Source organism: Sorghum bicolor, chromosome 3, assembly GCF_000003195.3.
Source record: "Sorghum bicolor cultivar BTx623 chromosome 3, Sorghum_bicolor_NCBIv3, whole genome shotgun sequence".
Lineage (NCBI taxonomy): Eukaryota > Viridiplantae > Streptophyta > Magnoliopsida > Poales > Poaceae > Sorghum > Sorghum bicolor.
This window is the reverse complement of record NC_012872.2, coordinates 14,935,692-14,961,010: the sequence shown is the minus strand read 5'-3', so window position 1 is coordinate 14,961,010 and position 25,319 is coordinate 14,935,692. Positions and strand designations below refer to the sequence as shown.

Sequence of the window (25,319 nt, the reverse complement as noted above, 5' to 3'; positions counted from 1 at the left end):
TATGTGAGAAATTTCTCTACTGGGGATCGGGGATGGAAGAGATTTACTCCCCACGGAGAGACTATTGAGGAAAATTCCCTCCTCATCGGGTCTAGCGGGTTCGGGGATGTTTTCTATATCCCCGTACCCGAAACCCACGTACCCGCCCCGTTAATTAATAAATACAAATATATAGAATATGGATGCAGAGGCCCAAGATAGGTCCAACATCAGACCTAACTAGTAGCAAGTATATATTGCAACAGCTAACCATAACCCTAGGTGACCACCTCCTCCCATCCCACAACCACCCAGCTGCAGAGCTGCTCGCAGCTTGCCTCCTCCCATCTGAGAGACTGAGACCAAAATCCCACCCAGGCAGGCCGCAAGAACCAGGAAGGCACCCAACCGCCGGCCAGCTGCTTGGGCCTCTCCGCTGCTCCCTGCTCCCGTAGGCCATAGCTCCATCCCAACCCGGCCAGATCTCCCAGGCATTCTCAGCCAGGCGGCCAGCACAGCGCCTGTGGGGGTATAAACCCCTATACGCTTACGGCTAGACTTGGGCCAGAAGGCTTGGCCCATCACGAAGACAGTCCGAGGCTTTATCCAACTGCTCGGAGTTTCGCGCAAGGAAACAAGACATGGAGATCAAGCCGGATTCTAGTCGGTTAGAATAGGAATTGATATTGTGCTATCTATGGCAATTGTAACCGACTAGGATTAGTTTCTAGATCTGTAACCCTGCCCTCTGGACTATATAAGGAGAGGCAAGGAACCCCCCTAAGACAGATTATCTCAACACAATTCAATACAACTAGACGCAGGACGTAGGTATTACGCCCACACGGCGGCCGAACCTAGATAAAAACCTTGTCCGTGTCTTGCGTCACCATCAAGTTCGTAGCTTGCGCACCGTCTGCCGATAAAATACTACCGTGGGTATAACCCAGAGTAGACTGCCGACTAGCTTTCGTCGACAGCGCCGCTGCCTGCAGTTGCAGCAAGCAGCACGAGTTCACGACTGCGTCCGTGGCTCAGTACGTGGCGCGTCGACGCGTCTTCGCTCTAGATTGAGCTCGAGCTTCCAGATCTCGAGTGGTACAGGTCCCCGCTTCCTCTTCCTAAACATGGATTCGCCCAATACTTTCTCTTCCTCGCCTATGTCCATGAGCTCCGACGGCGACAACGCACGGTGAGCACTGAGGTCAACGCACGGTGACTAGTTGTATGCTATGATTATGATGTGTGTATGAACTTTAGATCACAATTGATAATTGTGTCTTAGTCATGCTTATTGTTCTATTGCCTTTATTTTGTTTAGTGTCGGGTACGGGGATCCCCGTCGGGAACCAATCCCCGCGGGGAACGGAGATGGGAGAAAAATGTCCTCCAACAGCCTTTGCGGGGACGGGGACAGGGAAATTTTCCCGCCACGGGGACGGAGATGGTGGGTCAATCCCCGATGGAGAATTCCCCATTGCCATCTTGAGCCTCGAGGTAGTAGGCATGCCGGACTTGGCTTCGCTTGCTTCCCCGCGTGCGACGGTGTGCTCAGCTCATTGTTGACACTTGCTAACACCACTTGAATACTAGGTTGTCATCCCCAGCATGGCACTAGAGTGTACTATGATATTTATACGCACACAGATAATCCGCAAGCGCACGGATACCGTTGAAGCTTTTACCCGGTTAAAGGTTTTATCGTATCCACAGGGAAACGGGAGAACTAATCTACGCTCTAACTTAACCAAGATAAGTAAATAGGTATGAATAGGAAAGATGGTAGAATCGAATAAGAACAATATTAAAGGTAAGATAACAGTGAGTGATAATATGAGAATATAGAGTAGAGCAATTCTAGTATATGGGCGATGGTAGCAGAATAGAGAGGATAACTATGGTTTCTCTACTTCAAAGGGGTATGTCTATGTCTGGGACGAACCACGTGATAAGAGTACACCACAAAGGATGCTTATCCATAGGCCGATAAACCCTACCCGTCCTGCTAACGAGAGGTGGACTACAGGGGACCAACGTAACTGTCACCTACGCGGCCTACCACACGATCCAGCTAGTCAGGGGATATCCACAAGTAATCTAGGTCTAAGCACCACACTTACACCTATACTACAACTCTAACCTATAGGGTCCTATAGATTAGAAGTACTCAAAAGAGTTGTGAACCAGAACATACATGATTAGTAATTGCATAATGAATTAGAAGTAGATTACCAGAGTCATCCCATGAGCAAGCTTGATTAGAGCTTGATCATGGCGAAGTACAACCGGAGGAAGAACCGACAGGCCGGCCTCTCCTCTAATCCTCCTTCGCTCTCCATCTCGCTACTATCTAGATCTACTCTAGTTTAGAGAAGAGAGGAGAGCTCTCATCTCTAAACCCTAGCTTTTGCTCTGTCTATGAATAATGAATAATGATCAAGGGGTGCCTCCTCCAGGGGCCAGGGGATCTGGTTTTATAGTCCCCTCAAGTGATCCTGGGCCGTCGGATCAAACCGACATTGATTGAACGGTTATTCTTGATCCTTTAGGTCGGTGGAGCATAATCCGCGAGATTGAGCGTGATTGGCCGAAAAAGGTGGGCGGGCGCCCTAAGGACTTGGGCGGGCGCCCTGTCCCTGACTCCGTTCGGTCTCCGCTTCCTTCCCGTGGCTTCTGGAGTCTTCTAGATGTAAGATAATTGCGCGGCACGTTGATATCTCTATGTAATCCCGACGTGTGGGCCTTTCTTCCTTATTTCCTGATAACCCCCTGCAGAAATAGACAAACACCAAAACTCGTGGAATTCTGTCAGATAAAACCCTAAGTCTCGATGTTGATTTTATTTGGATCCTTTTCTTTGTTTATTTGATAGTTAAATTTGATACTTAAGGACCGTCAACAAACTCCCCTAAGCTTACCTCTTGCTCGTCCCTGAGCAAGGATAGACTCAGCTATGGATCATAAGTTGTTGCAATATCTTTAAAAATTGACGGTACACATGCTTTTAAATGAGGTCTCATCTCTGAGTTAGAGTAAACTGTCAAGACTTAAAACTTACTTACTTTACCTTTCACCATGGGACTTGTAACTGTCACTTCTGTCTTGAGTGGTTAAAAGATAGAACAGTCCAGTCAAGTGCCATGTCGCTTATTCTTGATCAGCTATAGCTCTGGAGTTTTTGCAGATTTCCAAATAAAACTCAGAGATTCCTTTGTATGACTCTCTCATATCTCTCTTTTGTGGTATTTCTGGATCCTTACCAAGGCAGTGATGGTATATGCCTTCTCTCAAAATATGTGGTATTTGTGGTATAAGGGATAGTGACATTTTCTTCTCTCTCACCCTACTCTAATAAGGCTTTAATATCTGGAGCTCATAGGTGGGAGATAAAATATACATACTTACAAGACATTTATTGTATAGTCAAACCATGGATCCAAAGAAACAAATCAATAAGCCAAATCAAGATGTGCATGTGTGGCGAATGAATAGTGTATGGTGATGATGGTGATAACAATGGTGAAAGTCTAATTCTACTTTTGCTCTTTTGAGGGGATACATACCTTCCTTGCTTTTTGAAACTTTATGAGGAGAATGAGATGCTCTTCTTTTTCTTTTCTCTCAGATGGGTATCCTGTACCCCTAATTCTACTGTCGGACACTTGTCCATTTTTACCTCTCGTCTCACTCTTTTTCTTTTCTTTCGAGGTTTCGGGCACTTGCCCCTTTTTATTTCCTCGTTTATTTTTTTTTCTTTTCTTTTTTTTTCTTCTTTTTTTTCAGAGCACTCATCTCTTGAGATAATATAGCAAGTGGTAGTAGCAAGATAACTTGAGCATTTATTTCACAAGAGAAAAATACAGATGTTTTTGGCTATTCTCTCCCGAATTAGGAGTAGAATATTTTTAGGTGATTTTGGAGATGGAAATGGATGGATATATGTGGATGGTACTTCCGGAGTAGAAGTAGCATATATATGAGTGAACGTGCAAGTGAATCTTGATTTAACCACATGACAAGCTCCTAAGGGTCTACACAGCTTGACCACACTCAATGCTCATAAGCAGTAAATAATAAATGTGTGGCTCAAAGTCTAGCAAGCATGTATATATGGCTGTGGTAGGAATTTAAACTTTCATCATACAGGAACTCATCATGCAACATTTTAAAGATTTTTCAAAGATAAAATTCTCCAGAATTCTAGCATCTCTAGGAATAGATAAACATCAGCTCAACCTTCCCATATCATATCCGTTAACAACTTAGATTTCAGATCAAGTTTTCATCCCACAAGTTTAGATCTAGAGCAAGCTTTAAATTATAACGGTTATGTCTAAACTTGAGAGAGAACTTCAAATTTGCAAATTAGACAGAGCAACTATTCATCATATCCATGCTAGAGTTTTATTATTAAGATTCTGATTAGCATAGCCACTTTATTTATTTATTAAACACACTAAGCAAAAGATATATATATAAGCACAAAATCTTTATTTGGTTTTTCATAGTTTATATATTTTAATATTCTAATATAATATAAGTATAAAGATAGGTAGAAATACTTAGCGAGATAAATGGGGGTGCTCTCCCCCAAGCTGAATTTTGACGTAATTTCTCTTGATGTAGCTAGCAGGTGGCAGAAGTGTATTTGAAAGTCAGCAGCATTCTGACAGCGATTAGAATGTCCTCCGTCTGCTAGTCTTCTTGATTCTTAAATTCTGTGGAGCTCAAATAGACAACAAAGCTTGTGGAACTAATTAAGTGTTAGCATAAATATCTAGCCTTCATCACGTTGAGCTTCCTCAATAAATATTACTCCCTGTTTTTATATTTTTATTTTATAAAGTAGAAAAGAAATATTTATTTTATTTTTATGCCACCACAGTGAAGGTACTTATGGGTTTTATGCCACTCATATACTCACATGGGGCTTAGTATTTTTTAAAATTTTTATTTTCTTTTCAAGATAGCATGATTAACTAATAATCTATTTAAGGAAAGTAAATAATTAAATGAAAAAGGGAATGCAGAAAGGATAAATATGGATAACTACCAATCTTACCTTTCGGCGAGGGTTCAATGTTTTAAGTCTTCTTGTCAAGACTTCTCATCGTGTTCATTCTTCAGGTGCGTCATTTGATTCAGGTGCGGACCTTGACGTCTGCACCTTTTAATACGGTGTCACCCATGTTCTTCGTTTGCCGAGCAGTTCGAAGTGCGGTGTTAGTAGTATCTTGCTCAGTGTGTTTGTGCTCGTAGTGTACCTGCTCATAGAGACAAGGCAGAGATCAAGTGCATGGGTCCTGTTGGTGGAAAACACCAACAGAACCGAAAGTGTATTTGTTCTTCTCTAACCTTAAGCATAGTGAGCAAGACAAAGTTGATGGATGATAAGTTCATGAGTGTAGCACTTATAACATTTGTCGGATCAGATCGCTCAACCTTATGGAAAGATAATCTATCTATGTATATGTCTTTTTCTTTATATCTCTCAAAGATTGAATGTGTAACATTTTAGCTCATATGATTAGGAGTGTGAGATCATAGAGGTAGTACTAAGAACAAGGATTAAAGGACTAAACATGTTGAATCAGTTGGGTTGGTTAATCTAGAGTTTTAAATCATACATGTTTGTCTCTTTTATTTATATGAACGCCAGAACCAAGAAGAAGCTTATAAAAGTGATAGTCAAATACCTTAGGATGTTACCTTGCTTGAAAAGTGATGGTACAGTATCACCTTGTGGAAGCTTTCCTTTCTTAACGGTTGTGCATCGTGTTCGTGGCACCCTCCATGGATCATCTCTCTATGATGAATGAGCTATGTCCTTCTTGTGCAAATTGTTAAACTTCATGTGTCACTCTCTTCGTCTCTGATGTGAGTTTATCTCAGGACTTCCCAAATCGATATTGAAAGTTTTTCTGCAGGGGTTAGTCCGACAAAATATACCAATATCTACTCAAGCAGTTTTTTTTAGTTCAATAACCAAACTAGACTCCATGTCTAATCATATTAAGGAAGGCTATTTAACCTAAGCACCATGCTTAATTTAAATGCCAATGGAAGTATGGCGAGTACTTCCAAACCAACACTTGCTAGTAAATAAACAAAGGTAGCATGACAGCATTTATAGAGATCTACTCAAGTGGAGATGAAGTAGTGTGATTAGTATTTAACAAATTAAGCATGTCTCAAAGGTAGGGACAACCAGCATAGCAACATGGCAAAGGATGTTTTTATGTAAAGTACTCCCCCAAGCTTGAATTTTGCAAAATTCAAGTTTGGATGAATTTAATTCAATGTTGTATGATGATTGGTTGTACATACCTTGTGCTTGTCATTCATCCGATCTTCTTGCTCCAATCCTAGAAAGGTTAGTGACAAGAATACCCGAAGGAATATTTTTTTACAATTATCCTTATATGCTCAATACACAAGGTAATGTTGCAAATAATTAAAAGCTTATGTTACGATCTGATCAATGCTTATTTTAAGACACTAAGCTTGTCCTTGGGAAACCATCAGTTTATGTTGGCGAAGTGGTTTCCCCTCCGACGCCAACCTATATCTAGATCAACTCAACGAGATCTGCAATATTTATTATAGACATATGCATCGACAACCGCCCTTTTAAAGTTTTTATAAATAGAAAGGAAGAGGGGGTTGGAGATCTCAAGTGTGGTGATGTCGGAGAGACCAATAGATTGGGAAGATGTTGCATATGAGCATGAAGTAAACAAAGTGGCTATGAAATAAATTCCATGCTCATTAATGTTATCTTCGTCTCCAATCTGAATGTTCAGAGTTTCTCTTGGATTGGTCTCACTTATGACCTCTTCTATAGTTGGATGAATCTCATCTTCAAAGGGAGTCAAGAACTCACCATTTGAAATTGAGCCAAAGTCAGAATCCATTAAGGCTTCTTCCTTATCCATCCATTCTACACATTCTAGCCATTTAGAACTTGTGATCAAAATAGGGGAGGTGTTAGAATTTTCTATATGGCTTGGCTCTCCTTCTATGGCATTACTTGACATGCCATCCTTATGGTCTTCATGACTCCTATGGTTTGGTCGTCTTGGTGAATTGCTAGGATCATCATGAGACTGAAAAGAAGAGGGATAAGAGGGATCTCTAAGGTCAAGGATGGATTTAGAACTTGTGAACATGGAAGGGGAGTAGATAGAATTGTCTATATGGCTTAGCTCTCCTTCACTTGATATGTCATCCTCGACTTCTTCATGATAGGAACCAGGACATTCTCTAAGAGAAACATTATTGCAAGGATTTGAATTATCCCTGCTTGAAGGTCTCTTATAGAACCAGAAGTCTAAACCATCAGCATCTAAAAGATTTAAGGTCAGAATTCCTTCCTCCCTTGGAGAATTTTGGGGTATTGATGGTTTAGGATTGATAGCTAAAGTTTGGGATTGAAGGGGTTGTGATCTGGCTATCGAAACTTCTTCTTCTTGTCTAGGAACTGGTTCTTTCTCTTTCTCAGGGATATAAAAGCTAGGAGACTTTCCGCTCATTAAATCAATCAAATTCCAAGCTTCACTAGCGGATAGGTGGTGGAAAGATCCTCTAGAGGCCGCATGAAGGGTTTGCCTATTTTTCCTACTAAGGCCCTCAAAAAAGTGAATTAGAAGAACTTCTTCTAGAATAGAAAGTTTTGGGCCAGTGAGAGTAAGGTTAATAAAGCGGTCCCATGATTTGCCAAGAGATTCTTCTTCCAGTTGTCTAAAAGAAAGAATCTCACGCCGAAGTTCCACCACTTTGGAGATTGGAAAATATTTAGAAAGAAAACTACTATATAACTCCTTCCAATCTCCATGAACACTCCCTACTTTGAGTTTATACCAATGTCTAGCTTTTCCCGTTAAAGAGAAAGGAAAGAGCTTCCATTTAAGGGTCTCATCGGACATGCCTTCTATGCGAAGGAGGTCACATACTCGATAAAACTCTCTTAGGTGTGTGTATGGGTTTTCCTCACCTTCTCCTAAGAAAGGTTATTTTTGAATAAATTCTATGTATTCGGGGTCTATCTCAAAACTAGATGCTATGATAGGCTTTGAAGATTTTGGTAGTTCGAGATGTGTGCCCATAGGTCTATGAAATTCATAGATAGACATGTTTGAATTCATAATAGACCAGAGATCAAGGATTAGATAAGAAGAAAGAATAGCAGAGATGAGGCAAAGGATAAAAGGAAAATATTTTTATTTATTTTTTTTTATAAAATGATTAAACTAGTTCGTAGTCAACTCAGCAACCGTTTCCCTGGCAACGGCGCCAAAAATGCTTGTTGACACTTGCTAACACCACTTGAATACTAGGTTGTCATCCCCAGCATGGCACTAGAGTGTACTATGGTATTTATACGCACACAGATAATCCGCAAGTGCACGGATACCGTTGAAGCTTTTACCCGGTTAAAGGTTTTATCGTATCCACAGGGAAACGGGAGAACTGATCTACGCTCTAACTTAACCAAGATAAGTAAATAGGTATGAATAGGAAAGATGGTAGAATCGAATAAGAACAATATTAAAGGTAAGATAACAGTGAGTGATAATATGGGAATATAGAGTAGAGCAATTCTAGTATATGGGCGATGGTAGCAGAATAGAGAGGATAACTATGGTTTCTCTACTTCAAAGGGGTATGTCTATGTCTGGGACGAACCACGTGATAAGAGTACACCACAAAGGATGCTTATCCATAGGCCGATAAACCCTACCCGTCCTGCTAACGAGAGGTGGACTACAGGGGACCAACGTAACTGTCACCTACGCGGCCTACCACACGATCCAGCTAGTCAGGGGATATCCACAAGTAATCTAGGTCTAAGCACCACGCTTACACCTATACTACAACTCTAACCTATAGGGTCCTATAGATTAGAAGTACTCAAAAGAGTTGTGAACCAGAACATACATGATTAGTAATTGCATAATGAATTAGAAGTAGATTACCAGAGTCATCCCATGAGCAAGCTTGATTAGAGCTTGATCATGGCGAAGTACAACCGGAGGAAGAACCGACAGGCCGGCCTCTCCTCTAATCCTCCTTCGCTCTCCATCTCGCTACTATCTAGATCTACTCTAGTTTAGAGAAGAGAGGAGAGCTCTCATCTCTAAACCCTAGCTTTTGCTCTGTCTATGAATAATGAATAATGATCAAGGGGTGCCTCCTCCAGGGGCCAGGGGATCTGGTTTTATAGTCCCCTCAAGTGATCCTGGGCCGTCGGATCAAACCGACATTGATTGAACGGTTATTCTTGATCCTTTAGGTCGGTGGAGCATAATCCGCGAGATTGAGCGTGATTGGCCGAAAAAGGTGGGCGGGCGCCCTAAGGACTTGGGCGGGCGCCCTGTCCCTGACTCCGTTCGGTCTCCGCTTCCTTCCCGTGGCTTCTGGAGTCTTCTAGATGTAAGATAATTGCGCGGCACGTTGATATCTCTATGTAATCCCGACGTGTGGGCCTTTCTTCCTTATTTCCTGATAACCCCCTGCAGAAATAGACAAACACCAAAACTCGTGGAATTCTGTCAGATAAAACCCTAAGTCTCGATATTGATTTCATTTGGATCCTTTTCTTTGTTTATTTGATAGTTAAATTTGATACTTAAGGACCGTCAACACTCATGTGACATGTCCTCTGTTTTTTCTCTTTTGGGCCTTGTTTAGTTTCCAAAAAATTTTGCAAAATTTTTTAGATTTCTCGTCACATCGAATCTTTAGACACATGCATGAAGTACTAAATATAGACAAAAATAAAAATTAATTGCACAGTTTGGTCGGAATTGACGAGACAAATCTTTTGAGCCTAGTTAGTCCATGATCGGACAATATTTGTCAAATACAAACGAAAAAGCTACAGTGTCTATTTTGCAAAATATTTTGGAACTAAACAAGGCCCACATTTGAAAGATGTGTGGTTCCAAATCTATTTGAGTCTTTATCCAGAAAAAAAATATATGAAATGGCGGCTCCAGCGGCGTGAGATAAATCCCGGATCGCTCCGTTTTGACATGCAATTCGAGATGTAGGGAGGACTTCTATTCTATCTATCAAACTATAGCATTTGTACAATGTAAAAATAGCCCAAAGGTAAACAGCTGCGCACTCACTTTCTTTCACGAGGGCGGAAAAGATTCCAATAGCATTATTATCTCCCTTTTATAAGAGATATAATAAATAAAATGATTCCTGCTAAAGTATCACCGTCAACTGTGGCCTGTGGGGAAATATTTGACTTATCTTATTTCCATATACGGAATCTGGCTATGCTTAGGCCTTGTTTAGTTCTTAAAATTTTTTAGATTGGAATACTGTAGTATTTTTGTTTTTATTTAATAAATATTGTCCAATCATGTAGTAACTAGGCTTAAAAGATTCATCTTATGATTTACAGAAAAACTGTGTAATTAGTTTTTGTTTTTATGTATATTTAATGCTCCATGCATGTGCCGCAAGATTCAATGTAACGTTAAATTTTCAAAAGCTTTTGGTTTTTGGGGTGAAATAAACAAGACCTTAGTATGTTTTTTTTTGTCTCCACACCAGTACACCACTTGTCGGATTGACATCTTCTTCAGATTCCGAAAAGTTTTTATATTTTGGCTATTGTAATATTTTCATTTTATTTGGCAATTATTGTTTAATCATAGACTAATTAGGTTTAAAAGATTCGTCTCATGATTTACAGATAAATTATGCAATTAGTTTTTTTGTTTTCATCTATATTTAATGTGCTTTGCATATGTCCAAAGATTTGATGTAATGAGTGAAAAGTTTTTAGGTGATGAGCTAAACAAAGCCTCACTTGTGGTTGATAGAGAAATATTACATATAGCAAATATTTTGCTTTATCATGTACGATTAAGAGATAATATATTATCACATAATGACCAAAAGGATCTTGTATTTATGTTTTTGTATAGTTGATGTCTTTTATGAGGAACCGTCCAAATTATCCTGATTAAAATGGATTGTCATCCGACATATTAAGTGAAATAATATCATAGTCTCAATGTCTCATACAAACCAAGAAACTTAACAACATGCGTTTGTCGATTGCATAATTTGGTAATCATCACATGGATACATGAGATAGAGCTAACATTTTGTGTTTATTACAAACCTCAGGTTAAATATATACAACTCTAAATTGAGACTCTTCTCTAATCTTGATGTGACATGTTAGTTAAATGGTTATACTGCCATGTTTCACCTAAGTCAAGAACCCTTTGATACGGTCTAACACTTCTCTTAATAACTAGTGGGAATTCTTTACCTCTCTAAGCTTCCGCACTTAATTGCCTTCATTGATGGTTATGTGATTTACATTCGTAGTGTAGCTTGCTAGATTATTGATAGGATTGGAACCTAGAGCGTAAAACTCTTTTTAGTTTTTACAATAAAGATTGCAACATTTAGCAAAAATGTCGTTACACATTTAGATAGATATCTTGCATAGGTTCAGATAAGTAGGAAATAGAGCTTAAGTAGTTTTTATGTTGCTTAATTCACCTCTCCTTTTAGGCACCATGGTCCTTCAAGAACCAATCATGAAAGAAATGTTTCTAAGGGCTAAAAAATAGCAGTGAAAAAAAGGTTATTATTAAAAAAACTTGGAATGACTTAGCCCCACCTTCCTCTTTGGTAGGGCTTCTAAAGGGTCTCATGGTCTGACTTCTTATGAAGCCCTACCAGATGAGGTACAAAAAAATGGCTTCTCTCCTAAAGCCACCAAAAAGCTAGAGCCCTCTATTAACTAAGAGCCGGAGCAAAAAAATCTACTAGCTGCTTTAAAAAAACTCCCTAAAGCCATTATGGCAAACATATTTTATAAAGTGTTTCGGCAGTAATCCTCGACCACCTACTTAATTACTCACTTGCCAAATGTTAACCACTTGTGCGATTTGGGTATGATTATCAGGAGTAACACTGACAATGGGATGTTTATATTCTTGGTCAAGCAATTATCTTATTAAAGAAGGGATTATAACATAAATGACATATATGAGAATCAAGTTTTGGAGGTGATAGAAAAGAGTATAGATTTATGTCAATGGCATGTAAGGATTTTTCTCACAAAATACTCCATATGTTTTTGTTTCGAATTTGTAAAGAAAATATCTTCTAAACAGGGTATGTGATCGGTGATCTGATTTCACTATCATATCATGTCACAATTAAATTTACAAACAAGACCAATATTGACCATGATTTATAGCTTAAAAACTTAATGACATATGGACCCCACATGTCATACATACAAGTCCTAGCAAATTTTAGCATGGGTACAATCCAAACAATATTTTCATTCTAAAATTTCGGCATTGTTTTTTAGATTTTGACATGGCCCCAATTTAGCTTAGGCCAAATATTTGGCGAGGGTTTTTTCTGCATATACAACAACCAAAGACCCAAAATAGTTTTTTTATATAAAAAAAATTAAGCGACGTAGTCCGAGCCCCACGTTTCTCCTCCTCCATATTCCGTGCTCGCCTCCACCATTTTCTCCTCGGCCATCCTCCACCGCCGCCCCTCCCTCTCTTCCGGCCATCCACCTCCACCGCACCCGCACCCGATCCTTCCACCTCCTTCCCCAACAGGCTCTTTCCTCAGGAGATCTACACTACCGCATCGTTGCCACCGCCGCCGCAGCACCCGTGGCAGCCGCTTGCCATGGCGCTGCCGGCCCTCTCCGCCCCGCCGCAGGTCACGGGAAGACGGCGCTGCGGAGTGCGTGCGGTGCGCATGGGTTGCTTTGGCGACCCCGAGATGAAGCGGCGGCGGCGGGTTGCGGGCTACAAGGCGTACGCGGTGAAGGGCAAGGTGAAGGAGTCGCTCCGCCGGGGTCTCAGGTGGTTCAAGCGCAAGTGCTCCCGCATCTTGAGTTTCTGACCACCGTGCGGCGGCGGCGTGCTCTCCCACTCTTCTTGTACCGCAACAATTATGGCATGCATTCATCGGTGCATTGCCAATTTATGGGTTGATCAAGAATTCGTGTGATTGAATGGACCTCTGTACCGAGCAATCTTGTTTGTGCTTCCAAGATTTTTATTTCCAGAGGCTGCAGATTGCAACGGTTATCATCCTTGTTTCAGACTACATGCTTCCTAGTCTCCTAGAATGTGTGCCATTTCGGCCATTTAAGTTCATAATTCAAAAGCTTGTCCTCATGGAATTTGCAATCGAATCAACATTTCAAGAGATTTTCCTCAACAATACAATGCTGTCATCTTGTTTTCCCCTTGTTTTCCAGACTGTAATTAGATCTTCAAAAGAAATTTAAGATTTGAATGGATGGTCGTCACCAATCTGTAATGCTAATATTATATTGCATCGATGCTAGTTTCATGGAATGAGTTAGCCTTGTATTGAGAATTTGAGATCAAATTTTAAGCAAGGCAATGAACTACAAGTGAGCCCGTGTTAGTTTATTTGGCATCCACTCGATTAGGCTATTCAAAATACAGAGGAATAGTGGCATTAGATTCAACATTTGAAGCCACTTTCACAGATACAACATCTGAAGCACTTCATTATTTTTGAAAGTATTGAACATAGCGACGATTCGTAAGATACTGTGCATTGTAGACTTCCATGTATCGTGGCAATTTTTAGGACCCGTTTGATTCGTTAGAGCATCTCCGAAGGCCTTTCTAAATTTCACTTTAAATTATTATTTAGAGAGTCACTTGCATAAAATTGGGGGAGCCGTGGACAATATTCACATATAAGTTGCCATTTTTGACCTATGACTAAAGAAGTTATGTAAAGACGGCCTGACCAGGATTTTATCACTTACTGTACTAGTCAAAAATCCCTTTAATCCATTGAATCCCATTCAATCTTCTTAGATGGGGAATTAGGGATTAGCGAAAGAAGCCTTTTGATGCAATTTTGAACTCTACTCGGTTATAGTAGTGATTTTAATCTTAGAGTTACCTCCAAGAGACTTTGTTAAACTCACTCTAAATTATTATTTGGAGTTATTTGAATAAAAACCACTCCCTATATAGTTTTCTATATCCTGTCCCCACTCTAGAGAGCTAATCGTGCTCTCCATCTTTGTCTAGCGAGAAATCAAAAATAGTAAATAGAAATATTTAGAGATCTATTTTTAAAAAAATTTGGAGGAGTTTTTTTTTTCCAAAATCTCTATTTCTATCAATAAGAAAAAATATAAAGAGTTTCTTGAAGTTGATCTTACAACTTTTGTTGATTCCTAAGACTTTTCTCACGGGCAAAATAGTACTTTGTGTTTTGATGAAACCATGACACTAAGGGTAGCTCCAATAGTGGTTTTTGAGCTAACTCTAAGCATATTACTCTCTCCATCTAAAAGAATGCAATTAAGGGATTCATGTTAGTCAAAAACTGGTTCAAATTTTATTAAATTTATAGTAAATAGTATTATTATTTATATCTTCATATAAATTTATTACAAAAAAATACTCTGCAGTTAATCTAATGACATTCATTTTGTATCATACATATTAGTATTTTTTATTTAATTTTAGTCAAAGTTCAAATTATCTGACTCCTTAAAAAGCGAAAATTGTATTCTTTCTAGGATGGACGGCGTGTTCTATATTTTAATCAAAGAGGGTGAGTTATCTCTTGAACAAAAGCCAGTTTCATGGTCATATTCGAAGATTATCTAAGGATGTCATGTGGAGCCATTCGTGTTAGAAGTTATGTGCTAAAATCTAATACTATTGGAGAAGTATCTCATAGTTATAATAACTAGGCCATATTATTGAGAGTGCCCTAATTTCACATTTTTACTATACCTCAAGATCTGAGCCATCCATCAGTGAATAAACGAATTGTAGTACTTTCGTTTTTATTTGACAAACATTGTCTAATCATAGAGTAACTAGGCTTAAAAGATTCATCTCGTGATTTACAGATAAACTGAGTAATTAGTTTTTATTTTCATCTATATTTAATGCTCCGCCGCAAGATTCGATGTAACAGAGAATCTTGGGCCTTGTTTAGTTCCGAAAAGTGAAAAGTTTTCGGTACTGTAGCACTTTCGTTTGTTTGTGATAAATATTATCCAATCATGGACTAACTAGGATCAAAAGATTCGTCTTGTGATTTATAGCTAAACTGTGTAATTAGTTTTTGTTTTCGTCTATATTTAATGTTTCATACATGTGCCACAAGATTCGATGTGACGGGGAATCTTGAAAACTTTTTGATTTTCAAGGTGAACTAAACAAGGCCTTGAAAAGTTTTGGTTTTTTGGTGAAGGCCTAATATATCCAAAAGTAAGGGCTTGTTTAGATACACCAAAAAACCCAAAACTTTACAAGATTCCCCATCACATCGAATCTTGTGGCACATGCATGAAACATTAAACATAGATAAAAAAGATAACTAATTGCACAGTTTAACTGTAAATTACGAGACGAATTTTTTAAGCCTAGTTGCTCCATAATTTGATAATGTTTGTCAAATAAAAATGAAAGTGCTACAGTGTCAAAATCCAAAAAAAATTTGATGTGAACAAACAGTATATTGCGAGCACCGAGCAGGTCATGGATTTGGATCTGGGTCTCATCGCAAGTCGACGTTTTTTTTCCTTGATAAATGCATAGCGTATTCAGCGCGCCCACGCAGTTCCGAATGCCGACCGTTACAAGCCAGACCCCACCACCCGCACCCCATTTCGAAACTTCGCTTCGAACTGCCCACGCGCTCGGGTTCAGACTCAGAGAGAGAGAGGAAAGGAAAGCGATGGAGAACACGAGCAGCGACCGCGGCGGTTCCAAGCCCGGGATCCGGTTCGGCTTCTCCTGGGCCGACGAGGTCGAGCGTGAGGAGCGGGAGCAGCAGGAGGAGGAGCAGCGGCGGTGGGAGACGGAGAGGGAGCAGATCAAGGCGGACCCGTTCGGCGGGGCGCGGCCGCGGGAGGTGGAGCAGCGGCGGTGCGAGACGGAGAGGGAGCAGATCAAGGCGGACCCGTTCGGCGCGGCGCGGCCGCGGGAGGTGGTGCTAGCCGAGAAGGGCGTCGACTGGCGCGCGCGCGACCGCGAGCTGGATCTCCACCTCCGCACCGCCCCGCGCCCGCGCCGCAGCCGGAAGCGCGCGGCCGCTACGGGCACGAGCAAGGGGGCCGTCGCGGCGCACGGGGCGACGCCCGAGCGCGGTGCGCTGCGGGATCAGGACGCCGCGGGCGCCGGACGAACGCCGCATCCGCGGGGGCGGCGCGCGGCTGCTTCGACGCCGCCGCTGCCGCCGACGGTTAGCCACAGCGCGTGGGGCGGAAGCAAGAGGAAGTGTGCCGGGGAAGGGCCTGGGCCGTTGCGGCGAGTCCGGCAGGTGGATGATCAGAGGAGGAAGGTCTTCGGCGAGCTCAACGTTGGAGAGGGCTGCGGCTCCTCGATCCGTGCCTCCAACAACAAGAGCTGCGACTCCGGTGGAAGTCAAGCCCAGGGGATCAAATCGAGTATGCCCGTGGTTGCTGACGGTGAGAACAGATGTAGCATGGTGCCGGCGACGAAGGTAACCGCAACCGAGGTTGGTGAATCTGCTGTTGCCCAGAAGAGAAGGGGAGGGAAGAGGAGGAAGGGGAAAAGATCCAAGAAGACTACCAACCAGGAAACTCTGGTAAGCTAAGTGATCGAAACCGCGCTGATTACTGAATAATGACTACTCAACTGAACTAGATGGCGTGTAGAGTGATGTAGTTTAAACTGTTGCTGCAACATTCATCCAGCATACTAGTAGACTATATTGTGGTGTTCTTTGAACTGATTAAGGTGTCAGAAATATTTCCGTGCTGAATTCTGTGCAAATTAGATTGTGTGATGAGCTGATGAGACTGCTTTGGCGTTTCGGAAATCTTGTGTGAAAAGTTCAGTGAATGAATATGGCCTAGGTGGTAATGTTGACCCATGCCATCTGTTTTGGATTGCAAACATTTATGTGCTGAGAACTTTGAAGTGAAATTGCATTTGCCCCAACAATTTCAGATGTATTTCCAATACATATATGTTCATGTGTCGTCAATTATACCCTGAAGAATGCTACAGTTCTCCCTGTTCCATAAATAATAATGGGTAGTCCATGACAGTTCATTCTGAAAGATAGACAAAAGCATCTCAGTTCTCAATTTTGTGCTAAATTTTATTGTGTGAGATGAACTGACTGGGACTGATTAGTAAAATATTTAAGAAATATTTTCCAACACATGTGTTCTTGTGTTCATCATGAATGGCATTGTCAGTTATAACCTGAATGGTAGAGTCCTCCCTGTATCGCGGATGATAATGGGTAGTTCATTCCATCCTTATCAATTCTGAATTATGTGAACACATTATGTTCGGGATTCTATGATGATTTGATTGCGTGAGATGAACTGGCTAGACTGATTAGGAAAGTTCAGTATGAAACAGTCAACAGATGAATAGGGCCTACTTGGCAAATGGCAGTATTGACCCTTGCATTTGTTAGTTTCGATATACAAACATTAGTGTAGGTTGATCTGCTGAGAAGTTTGAGTTTTATTAAATTTCCTGCTGTTTGATAAATTCCAGAAATACTTCCCAACACATACCTGTGTTCATCATGGATCATATTTGTCAGATGTAACCTGAATGGTAGAGTTCCCCCTGTTTCACGAATGAATGAATGAATGATAATGGGTAGTCCATGCCAAGCTTGATTCTAAAGTATGCACAAAGATGAACATTAGTAGGAGCCATGAGATTAGAACATTAGGCTGTGGAACATTCCATTCTGAAGTATGTGCCAGTTTGAGAAATCCAGCCAAACAGTCAGAGAATGAGTCTACCTGTTGATATTAATCCCCGCAACTTGCTGAAAACTGTTTGGTCTATCTCAAGTGAAATCGTCTCTCTTTTTTTCACTGCAGGGTTTCATTAGCATTTCCCTGTCATGTTGTTGGTTGGATGTAATCAGAATACCACAGTTCTCCCAAATTTAACAATGATAATGGCTCCACCCTAGTTTGTAAACGGTAATCGAGAATGAGTAATTCCACCACTTAATTTCTTTTGTCTACAGTTTCTTACCTTCTCAACATACAGTCGACCATACTGACACATAGAACTTCACTGGAGCACCCCCCAGCCACTAAAAACATGGAACAGAACAAGCTGCGTCAAACTGCTACCGTAACTGTTCTGATTATGTAGTGTTCAGACGGAGCAGTTTTTGCTTTTTACTGTTGCTTCAGCACTAGGCTGTATTTGTGTTCGACTGAATTCTTTGCACAGCAGATGTAGGGGTTGGAGCTGGGAAGAACTTTTTTGTCGTTTAAAGTTGTGTTTTGTCCAGCTTGAAGCCAATGCTGCTGCACGTAGCTGTGCGGCCGGCGATGGCAACTTGTATCAAATTCATTCTTTTCTTTTCTTTCGTGGATAGGAAAAACTCCCAGACTGGCTCAGGGAGTTAAACTCTCAGCGATTGTAAATTTCTCATCCATGACGTGAATTCATAAAGCTCTTGTGTTTCTAAAAAAAAAATGGTGTACTCAGGGGTTAGCTGACAATGCCAATCCCAGAAGCCAATTTTATTTATTTATTCATTTATTGCCTTTCTCCTTTTGCAGATGTTATACAGGCTCTATTGCTGAAAGGTCTCCAAAATCCCAACTAACATTGCGTGCGGATTAGGTGCCATTCTACCGCTTATTTTTCTACATCCTGTCCATTTTACGGGCCAGCAGACAAAAATGTCACTGAAGCACACTCCCCTTATCTGAACTCAGACCTCACTCATCTCTGAACTGAACACACCCAAAACCTACTACTACTAACACTGCATCAAATCGAAAGCTACACATCACAGCAGCCATGCCCATGCTAAAGATGCACAGAGTCGCCTCCTAGAGATTGTCCAGGAAGAAGAGGTCTGACATCACCTCGTCCTGCTGCGGCTGCTGGTGGTGGCCCACCCCTCCTCCTTCCGGTTCCGGGACCCCCAACGTTTGGTCGTCGTAGTCCCACATCAGCGGGTCCCACATGTCATCGGCGGCTGAGATGTCGAGCCCCATCAAGTCCCAGTCCATGATGGCGTTGTCGTCCAGGTCCAGATCTTGGGCCACGTCGCCATAAGGCCCACCGCCGGGCCCACCGCAGCTGTCCCCGGACGGCCCACTGTCACTGTCCATGCACGAGCCATCTGGGCCCACCTCCAGCTTTGGGCTCCCGGGGCTCGCCAGTAGCGCACTCACCAACTCCTCGCTCAGAGCCAGCGTGTCCTCTTCCTCCTCCTCCTCGGGCCCATTATCGGAGGTCAGGCCGCTAGCGCTGGCCTGCGCTTGCTCCTCGCTCTGGGCGGCGGCGGCGGCGCAGTCAGACTGAGGAGGCCTCGGCGTAGTTGAGACGTTGGCGTCGTCGTCCTCCTCCTCCTCCTTGTCGTCCTTGAGCTGCTGCTGCTGCTCTGCTTCTGCGGCGACCTTGTTCTTGCCCTTGTCGTCCTTCTCCTTCGCCTTCCCCTTGGCCTTCTTCTCCTTGGCCGCCGCGGCCACGATGCCTCGGCTGGCCCGGCCGCCGCGCCGCTTGCCGCCGCCGGGAAGCTTGCTGAGGTCAATGTTGACGACGACGCCGTCGTGGAAGTCGGTCGCCCGCCTGCTCAGGTGCGAGTTCCAGTAGTTTTTGATCTCGTTGTCTGTTCGGCCGGGCAAATGTCCGGCGATCAGGGACCACCTGCGAGAAAAAAAAAAGGAAACATGAGATTCAGAGAACAGTGTGTGTAACTGTGGCCTTGTTTAGTTCACCCCGAAATCCAAAAAATTTTCAAGATTTCCCGTCACATCGAATCTTACGGCACATGCATGAAGCATTAAATATAGACGAAAACAAAAACTAATCACACAGTTTGACTGTAAATCACGAGACGAATCTTTTAAGCCTAGTTAGTATATGATTGGACAATATTTACCACAAACAAACGAAAGTGCTACAGTTCCGAAAACTTTTCAGTTTTAGGAACTAAATAAGGCCTGTGTATACATACAATGCAAAGAACAGGAGATAGATGTGCACAAGGGCTGCCGGTCATGGCTGGCTGGTCCATGCCTGGCTGCTGCTGCCTGCCATGGCCGCAAGATGTTCAGGGTTGCAGACGTACACATGTGGCAATCAATAGGCGTGCTGGTGATCCAACAACCCTAGTTGCGGCGTGTATAAATGAAATGGTCGGCCCGATTGCTGCAGCTGCATGCTATTCATTCCTGCGATCCATGCATGGACCATGCATGGGACACGAACGAGGAGGAACGCAAGTGTTTGCATGCCAATTAGCCTCTCACATTTTCATATGGTCCGTGTCAGGCGCACGTTAAGTTGCCCTCGGAGTTGAGATATATATGAGCGATATGATTGATGCAAATTTGAGGGGAAAAAACGTTAAGTGTTTGCATGCCAATTAGCCTCTCACACTTTCATATGGTCTGTGTCAGGCGCACGTTAAGTTGCCCTCGGAGTTTTTTTGTGATGTCTCAAAAAGGTAGTGAGAGGTATATTCTTGTTGCCACGGTGAGATTCCAAAGCAAGCCGCACAATGTAGTGACGGGGCGCGCGCAGGCGTGTACTGTCTGTCTGCCGACAAGTGTTGTGCGTGTGTCACGTGACGAGCACGCACACGGTGGCCGAGAGAGACACGTACTACTACGTCTATAATATGTGTCTAGTCCCACGTGAGAAACGAGCTGAGAGGTGGGTCTGACTCTCAGGCCACTACTCCGGCGTCCTATATAGTCATACAATGTGATCGCGGACCGGTGCTTGGGGTGGTGGCCACCTCGGTCCAATGCTTGGATCACCAGGAGACGGAACGAAACAGATCGAGCAATGTCCAGCAAAAACAAAAATATACGTGCAGTGCACTCCTTCATCGCGTGGGTTGATTTTGGGTGCCCTAGCTTTTAGGCCCTGTTTAGTTCCCTATCTAAAAATTTTTTATCCATCCCATCGAATCTTTGGACACATGTATGGAACATTAAATGTAGATAAAAAAATAAACTAATTACACAGTTTGGTTGAAAATCGCGAGACGAATCTTTTAAGCCTAGTTACTCCATGATTAGCCTTAAGTGCTACAGTAACCCACATGTGCTAATGACGGATTAATTATGCTTAATAGATTTGTCTTGCAGTTTCCTGACGAGCTATGTAATTTGTTTTTTTATTAGTTTCTAAAAACTCCTCCCGACATCCTTCCGACACATCTGATGTGACATCCAAAAAAATTTTATCCCCAATCTAAACAGAGCCTTAGCTATAATATTCGCAGGACTACAAAGGAATATTCTTTTCTACTCTTGACCTTTTCTGTCACCTCGTGTTTGAGTTAAAAATCAAACCACGTGGTGAGGGAGCCTCGGACCGCTTGGCAGCAAGTGGCAAAACGACTGCCCCTGCATCGGCGCATGTCTTTGTCAGCGCCAGTGCAGGTGCAGTGCCCCCCCGGCCCGTTCCATTCATTCATTTTCAATGCGTGTGTGTTGCACTGTTGTGTTGCGTTGCGTACGTTGCGTCCCCACCCGAAACCAATGCGTGACGCCGACGGCGGCGGCCGGCGGGGGCTCTCTCGTCTCGTTCGCGGCGGCACTTACACCTGCAGACACCTCACCGATGCGCGATGGAGATGGCGCGCAAGAGCCGAGGACTTCTCGTGCCCTGCCCTGCCCTGCTCCTTTTTCCATGGCGGCAGGCACTGCACTGCACTGCACGCTTCGTTTTTTTGCGTGCGCGCACGAGGGCAACGAGGGCGGATCGGATGCAGGGAAATATCGGCCACTCGCCACCTCGGCGCAAAGCGACAGATCTCTTGCATGCATGGCGCTGGCCAACAAGACACTCTCCACTTCGTTCAACCACATGACAATTGACAAGAAAAAGTGTCCCATTGACTGTAAGGTGTGATGGACCGACCGACCCGTCCATGTTCTTTTTTTTTTTTTTTGCTTGCTTGCTTGATTGATCAGGAAACCAGGAGGCGGCTATAGTATACGAAGACATGTGTTTTGACAACGTTTCTACTACTAGCCAACAAGATGGTGCACCACGACACTAATAACACATGCTGTTGTGCTGGTGCACAGCTTCTTCTTCTTCTTTTTCTTCTCCTTCTTCTTATTTTTCTTTTTAAAAAATTGACTTTAGGAAAAAAAATCCACTACGGTGTCGGTTCTGTTTCAAAGATGCTACTTGGTTCCGGAAAAACAGATATGCTTGGTTGGACCCAATGATAAACCTCACGTCTGCACTAGTTTTGAACATATCATGGCCATGCCATTGCTAAAACCGTGATCTCTTCACAGTTTTATTAGGCAGTAGTAATCTTGGTTTTGCGCACCTCTGCTTTCTAAAACTATATTTCAACCACCATTTCATTTTATTTCTTCTTTTTCTAAAACAAAGAGACTAGCTAATCAGGCTCCATCTGAATGAATGAATTTACCAACTTTGTATTCCTCTACCATTTTGTTTCCTTCTCTTTTCAGACTTTCAGTGGAAGAAGGGGGGAAGTTACTAACAGTGAACAGATCTTCTTAGGCTATTGGGACATCGTTTTCACTTTGCACAGGAAAAAGGTGAATTGGACCTAAGTAAAGCCAAATTAATCTTACTTAAAAAAAAGCCAAATTAATCGTTTCTGAATTGTTACACGCGGTGTCTTCCATCGGAAAAGATGCAAATCATGGGTGCCTACCAGTGCTCCACGCTAGAATTCAGGGGTGCTCATTAGAACAAAGTAGTTTTATACTAATTTTCTACATACGTGACGGTCCTAAATTAATCCTTAGTGCCTACTATGTCAGGTTTAGTTTTTGCAGTCTCATCTGCTAACTCTCATCGCCACGCGCAGCATATGTTTCAGGGTTTATTCAGGTTCTTGTCAGTTTTCGCAAGTTCCAGACACACGCAAGGGTGACATAGAAATCACAGAATTTTTACTAGTGCTATGTTGTGCAAGAACAAGAACCCTGAACTCTGAAGCGGCCCAGCATGTGTAAAGTTGTTCAAATGCAGGAATCAAAGAGAAAGATGGAGTCTGCACACAAGCCAAGCAGCTGAGGTTGAGGGAGAGAATGGCAGATAGATAGATATGGGTCATGGGTGGGTACCTGTTGCCAAGCGTGGCGTGGAGCTTGATGATCATCTCTTCCTCCTCCTCCGTGATGTTCCCCCTCTTGAGATCCGCCCTCAGGTAGTTGATCCATCGCAGCCTGCAGCTCTTCCCGCACCGCAGCAACCCTGCAGCAGCAGCAGACAGATTAATTGGTCAGAAATCAATCTTATGGGCAAACAAAGAACTAATAATCTGCAACTTCTCAAGAGTTTCCTTTTTAAGTTTTCCTCTGAATAATCAAGTCAATTAGGAATATGTATGTATGTTGTTGGATCCATACCAGCATTCTTGGGCAGTGATCTCCATGAGCCTTCGCCATGTTCCTTGATGTACCTCGCCAGGATCTCGTCCTCCTCCTTGGTCCACCTCCCCTTCTTCAACCCCACCTTCTCGCAGCATGGCGCTCTCCCCATCCTCCTTACTAGCAGAGGCTTCTCTGTTTGGGAGAGGAGAGGACAGGAGAGCGAGGAGGAGGAGGAGACGCAGGAAGAGAAAGAGATCACCACTGCAACTGCAAGAAATGCGGCTTCTTCCCTCTTGCGTGCCTCGCCTGCGCTGTGGAGTGGGCTGGCTGAAAAAGGGAGACCTTTGCTTGGGGTTCTGCTGATACGGACACACATATATACACACCCGGCAGAGCACACCAAGAAGATCAGATGGGTGTTCTAACAATTTGTGTGGGACGTTTCACCGGGGGCACGTAACAACTAGAGCGTGGGCACAGCTCTCCCTGCGCAGGGAATTCATGGCGCTGGGCCTGACACGTGGAAGGTCCCCCAGAAGACCCAGGGGCCCTCGCCGTTACGTGCACCCCTGGGGCTCCACGAGAGACACGCTTGTAATTGGAGTTGGAGGGGATTTTCGTATTATGCACTTTTTCATAATTTCATTCATTTTGTTTTTGGATGGTTGCTGTCTGATAATTTCCCGTCATTTTTTCTTGCCTTTGGTATTATCTAGTCGGCTATCTGAAAATAAACTCATTCATGAATCATGATTATGACCGGCCTAGCATGACATATTGTAGCATGCATAGCACGTTCGAATATCTAAGTGTAGTAAATTCACAACCTTTTCAACATTACTTACCTAAGAAACACAAGTAATCAAATAAATTGATGAATTATGTTCAAGAGAAACTTGATAGTTTAGAATTTAAAAATTTTCTAACAAGCATGTGAGTATGTTCTCGCTCATACCTTTATCATAGACCATAAGTCGTTTGGGTTTACTGATTCTAACTTTTCTTAGTACATAGCTTTTGTTATATATCTTATGTACATTATATCTAGCTAGTTACATAATAAAAAACTACGGTATCTAAAAAGTGCAGAACAACTTACAATTTAGAATGAATGACGGAGCATTTAGCAGCTAGACAACTAGCAATGAAGGAAGGTTGGTGTTTTATAAGTAGAACGATTTAGAGAAGATGTTTAAGTGTGTAAAGATACACACCTAGCTATCTTAGATATTATTTTGGAGGAGAGGCGTAGGTATTAAAAAAGACTCTATACTATGACAAAATAACGATATATACCATGGGATTTATCTTCTCATATCTCGTTCAGTAAGACAAAGAAGCAACCAAAGAACCCACATGCCCCTATGCGCGTGGAACATAAGGTTCAGCTCCTTTGGTGGGTAGATCCATGTGCGGCTCGTGTCACAGCCACACACACACGTACTAATCAATCAGTTAGACTGTATCAACAGCAGATCTTGAATTTACTGCATTACAAAATTGCCTCCGCCTCACTTGTTGGGTGCTGTTCAGCTCTCGATGGCCAAGAAGACCCCCCACGTTAGCAGCATTTTGGAGCTGTTTGTTCCCCTTTCGCTTTTTCTCTTTTGCTCCAGAAAGCCGGACAGCTTTTCACGTGATGGATGGATGGCACGCCCAGAAACAGAAGATACACGGCCTTTTTATGCCTTGTTTAGTTGCAAAAAATTTTAGAAAAACGACACAGTAGCACTTTCGTTTGTATTTGATAAATATTGTCTAACTAGGCTTAAAAGATTCGTCTCGTTAATTCCGACTAAACTGTGCAATTAGTTTTTATTTTCGTCTATATTTAATACTCCATATATGTGTCTAAAGATTCGATGTGACAAGAAATCTGAAATTTTTTGCAAAAGTTTCAAAAAAAATTTAGAAAATCGACACCGTAGCACTTTCGTTTGTATTTGATAAATATTGTCCAATCATA

General features: G+C 42.5%; 3 protein-coding genes across 3 annotated transcripts; 2 read left to right on the top strand and 1 right to left on the bottom strand.

Moving 5' to 3' along the window:
* Positions 1,140-13,323, top strand: LOC8078180. The gene is made up of 3 exons (XM_002457688.2): positions 1,140-1,171; positions 1,301-1,426; positions 12,447-13,323. Exons 1-3 carry the CDS (start codon positions 1,140-1,142, stop codon positions 12,892-12,894), a joined length of 606 nt encoding a protein of 201 aa, XP_002457733.2. The 3' UTR covers positions 12,895-13,323.
* Positions 15,610-16,925, top strand: LOC110433975. Its single transcript, XM_021457275.1, has one exon. The coding sequence runs from the start codon at positions 15,631-15,633 to the stop codon at positions 16,621-16,623; it is 993 nt and encodes a 330-aa protein (XP_021312950.1). The 5' UTR covers positions 15,610-15,630; the 3' UTR covers positions 16,624-16,925.
* LOC8060330 (myb-related protein P) lies at positions 18,500-23,691 on the bottom strand. Its single transcript, XM_002455476.2, has 3 exons — positions 23,390-23,691; positions 23,105-23,234; positions 18,500-19,679 (listed from the first exon to the last, which is right to left on the bottom strand). Exons 1-3 carry the CDS (start codon positions 23,520-23,522, stop codon positions 18,857-18,859), a joined length of 1,086 nt encoding a protein of 361 aa, XP_002455521.1. The 5' UTR covers positions 23,523-23,691; the 3' UTR covers positions 18,500-18,856.

What these genes read in the sequence shown, in the direction of transcription:
- LOC8078180 (XM_002457688.2), top strand. Translation starts at nt 1,140, where the DNA reads ATGTCCATGAGCTCCGACGGCGACAACGCACG. An exon ending in TCCGACGGCGACAACGCACG is followed by an intron (nt 1,172 to 1,300) that starts GTGAGCACTGAG and finishes TATTTTGTTTAG; the next exon opens with TGTCGGGTACGGGGATCCCC. An exon ending in CCGCCACGGGGACGGAGATG is followed by an intron (nt 1,427 to 12,446) that starts GTGGGTCAATCC and finishes AAAAAAATTAAG; the next exon opens with CGACGTAGTCCGAGCCCCAC.
- LOC110433975 (XM_021457275.1), top strand. Translation starts at nt 15,631, where the DNA reads ATGCCGACCGTTACAAGCCAGACCCCACCACCCGCACCCCATTTCGAA.
- LOC8060330 (XM_002455476.2), bottom strand. Translation starts at nt 23,522, where the DNA reads ATGGGGAGAGCGCCATGCTGCGAGAAGGTGGGGTTGAAGAAGGGGAGG. An exon ending in ATCACTGCCCAAGAATGCTG is followed by an intron (nt 23,235 to 23,389) that starts GTATGGATCCAA and finishes CTGCTGCTGCAG; the next exon opens with GGTTGCTGCGGTGCGGGAAG. An exon ending in CACGCCACGCTTGGCAACAG is followed by an intron (nt 19,680 to 23,104) that starts GTACCCACCCAT and finishes TTTTTCTCGCAG; the next exon opens with GTGGTCCCTGATCGCCGGAC.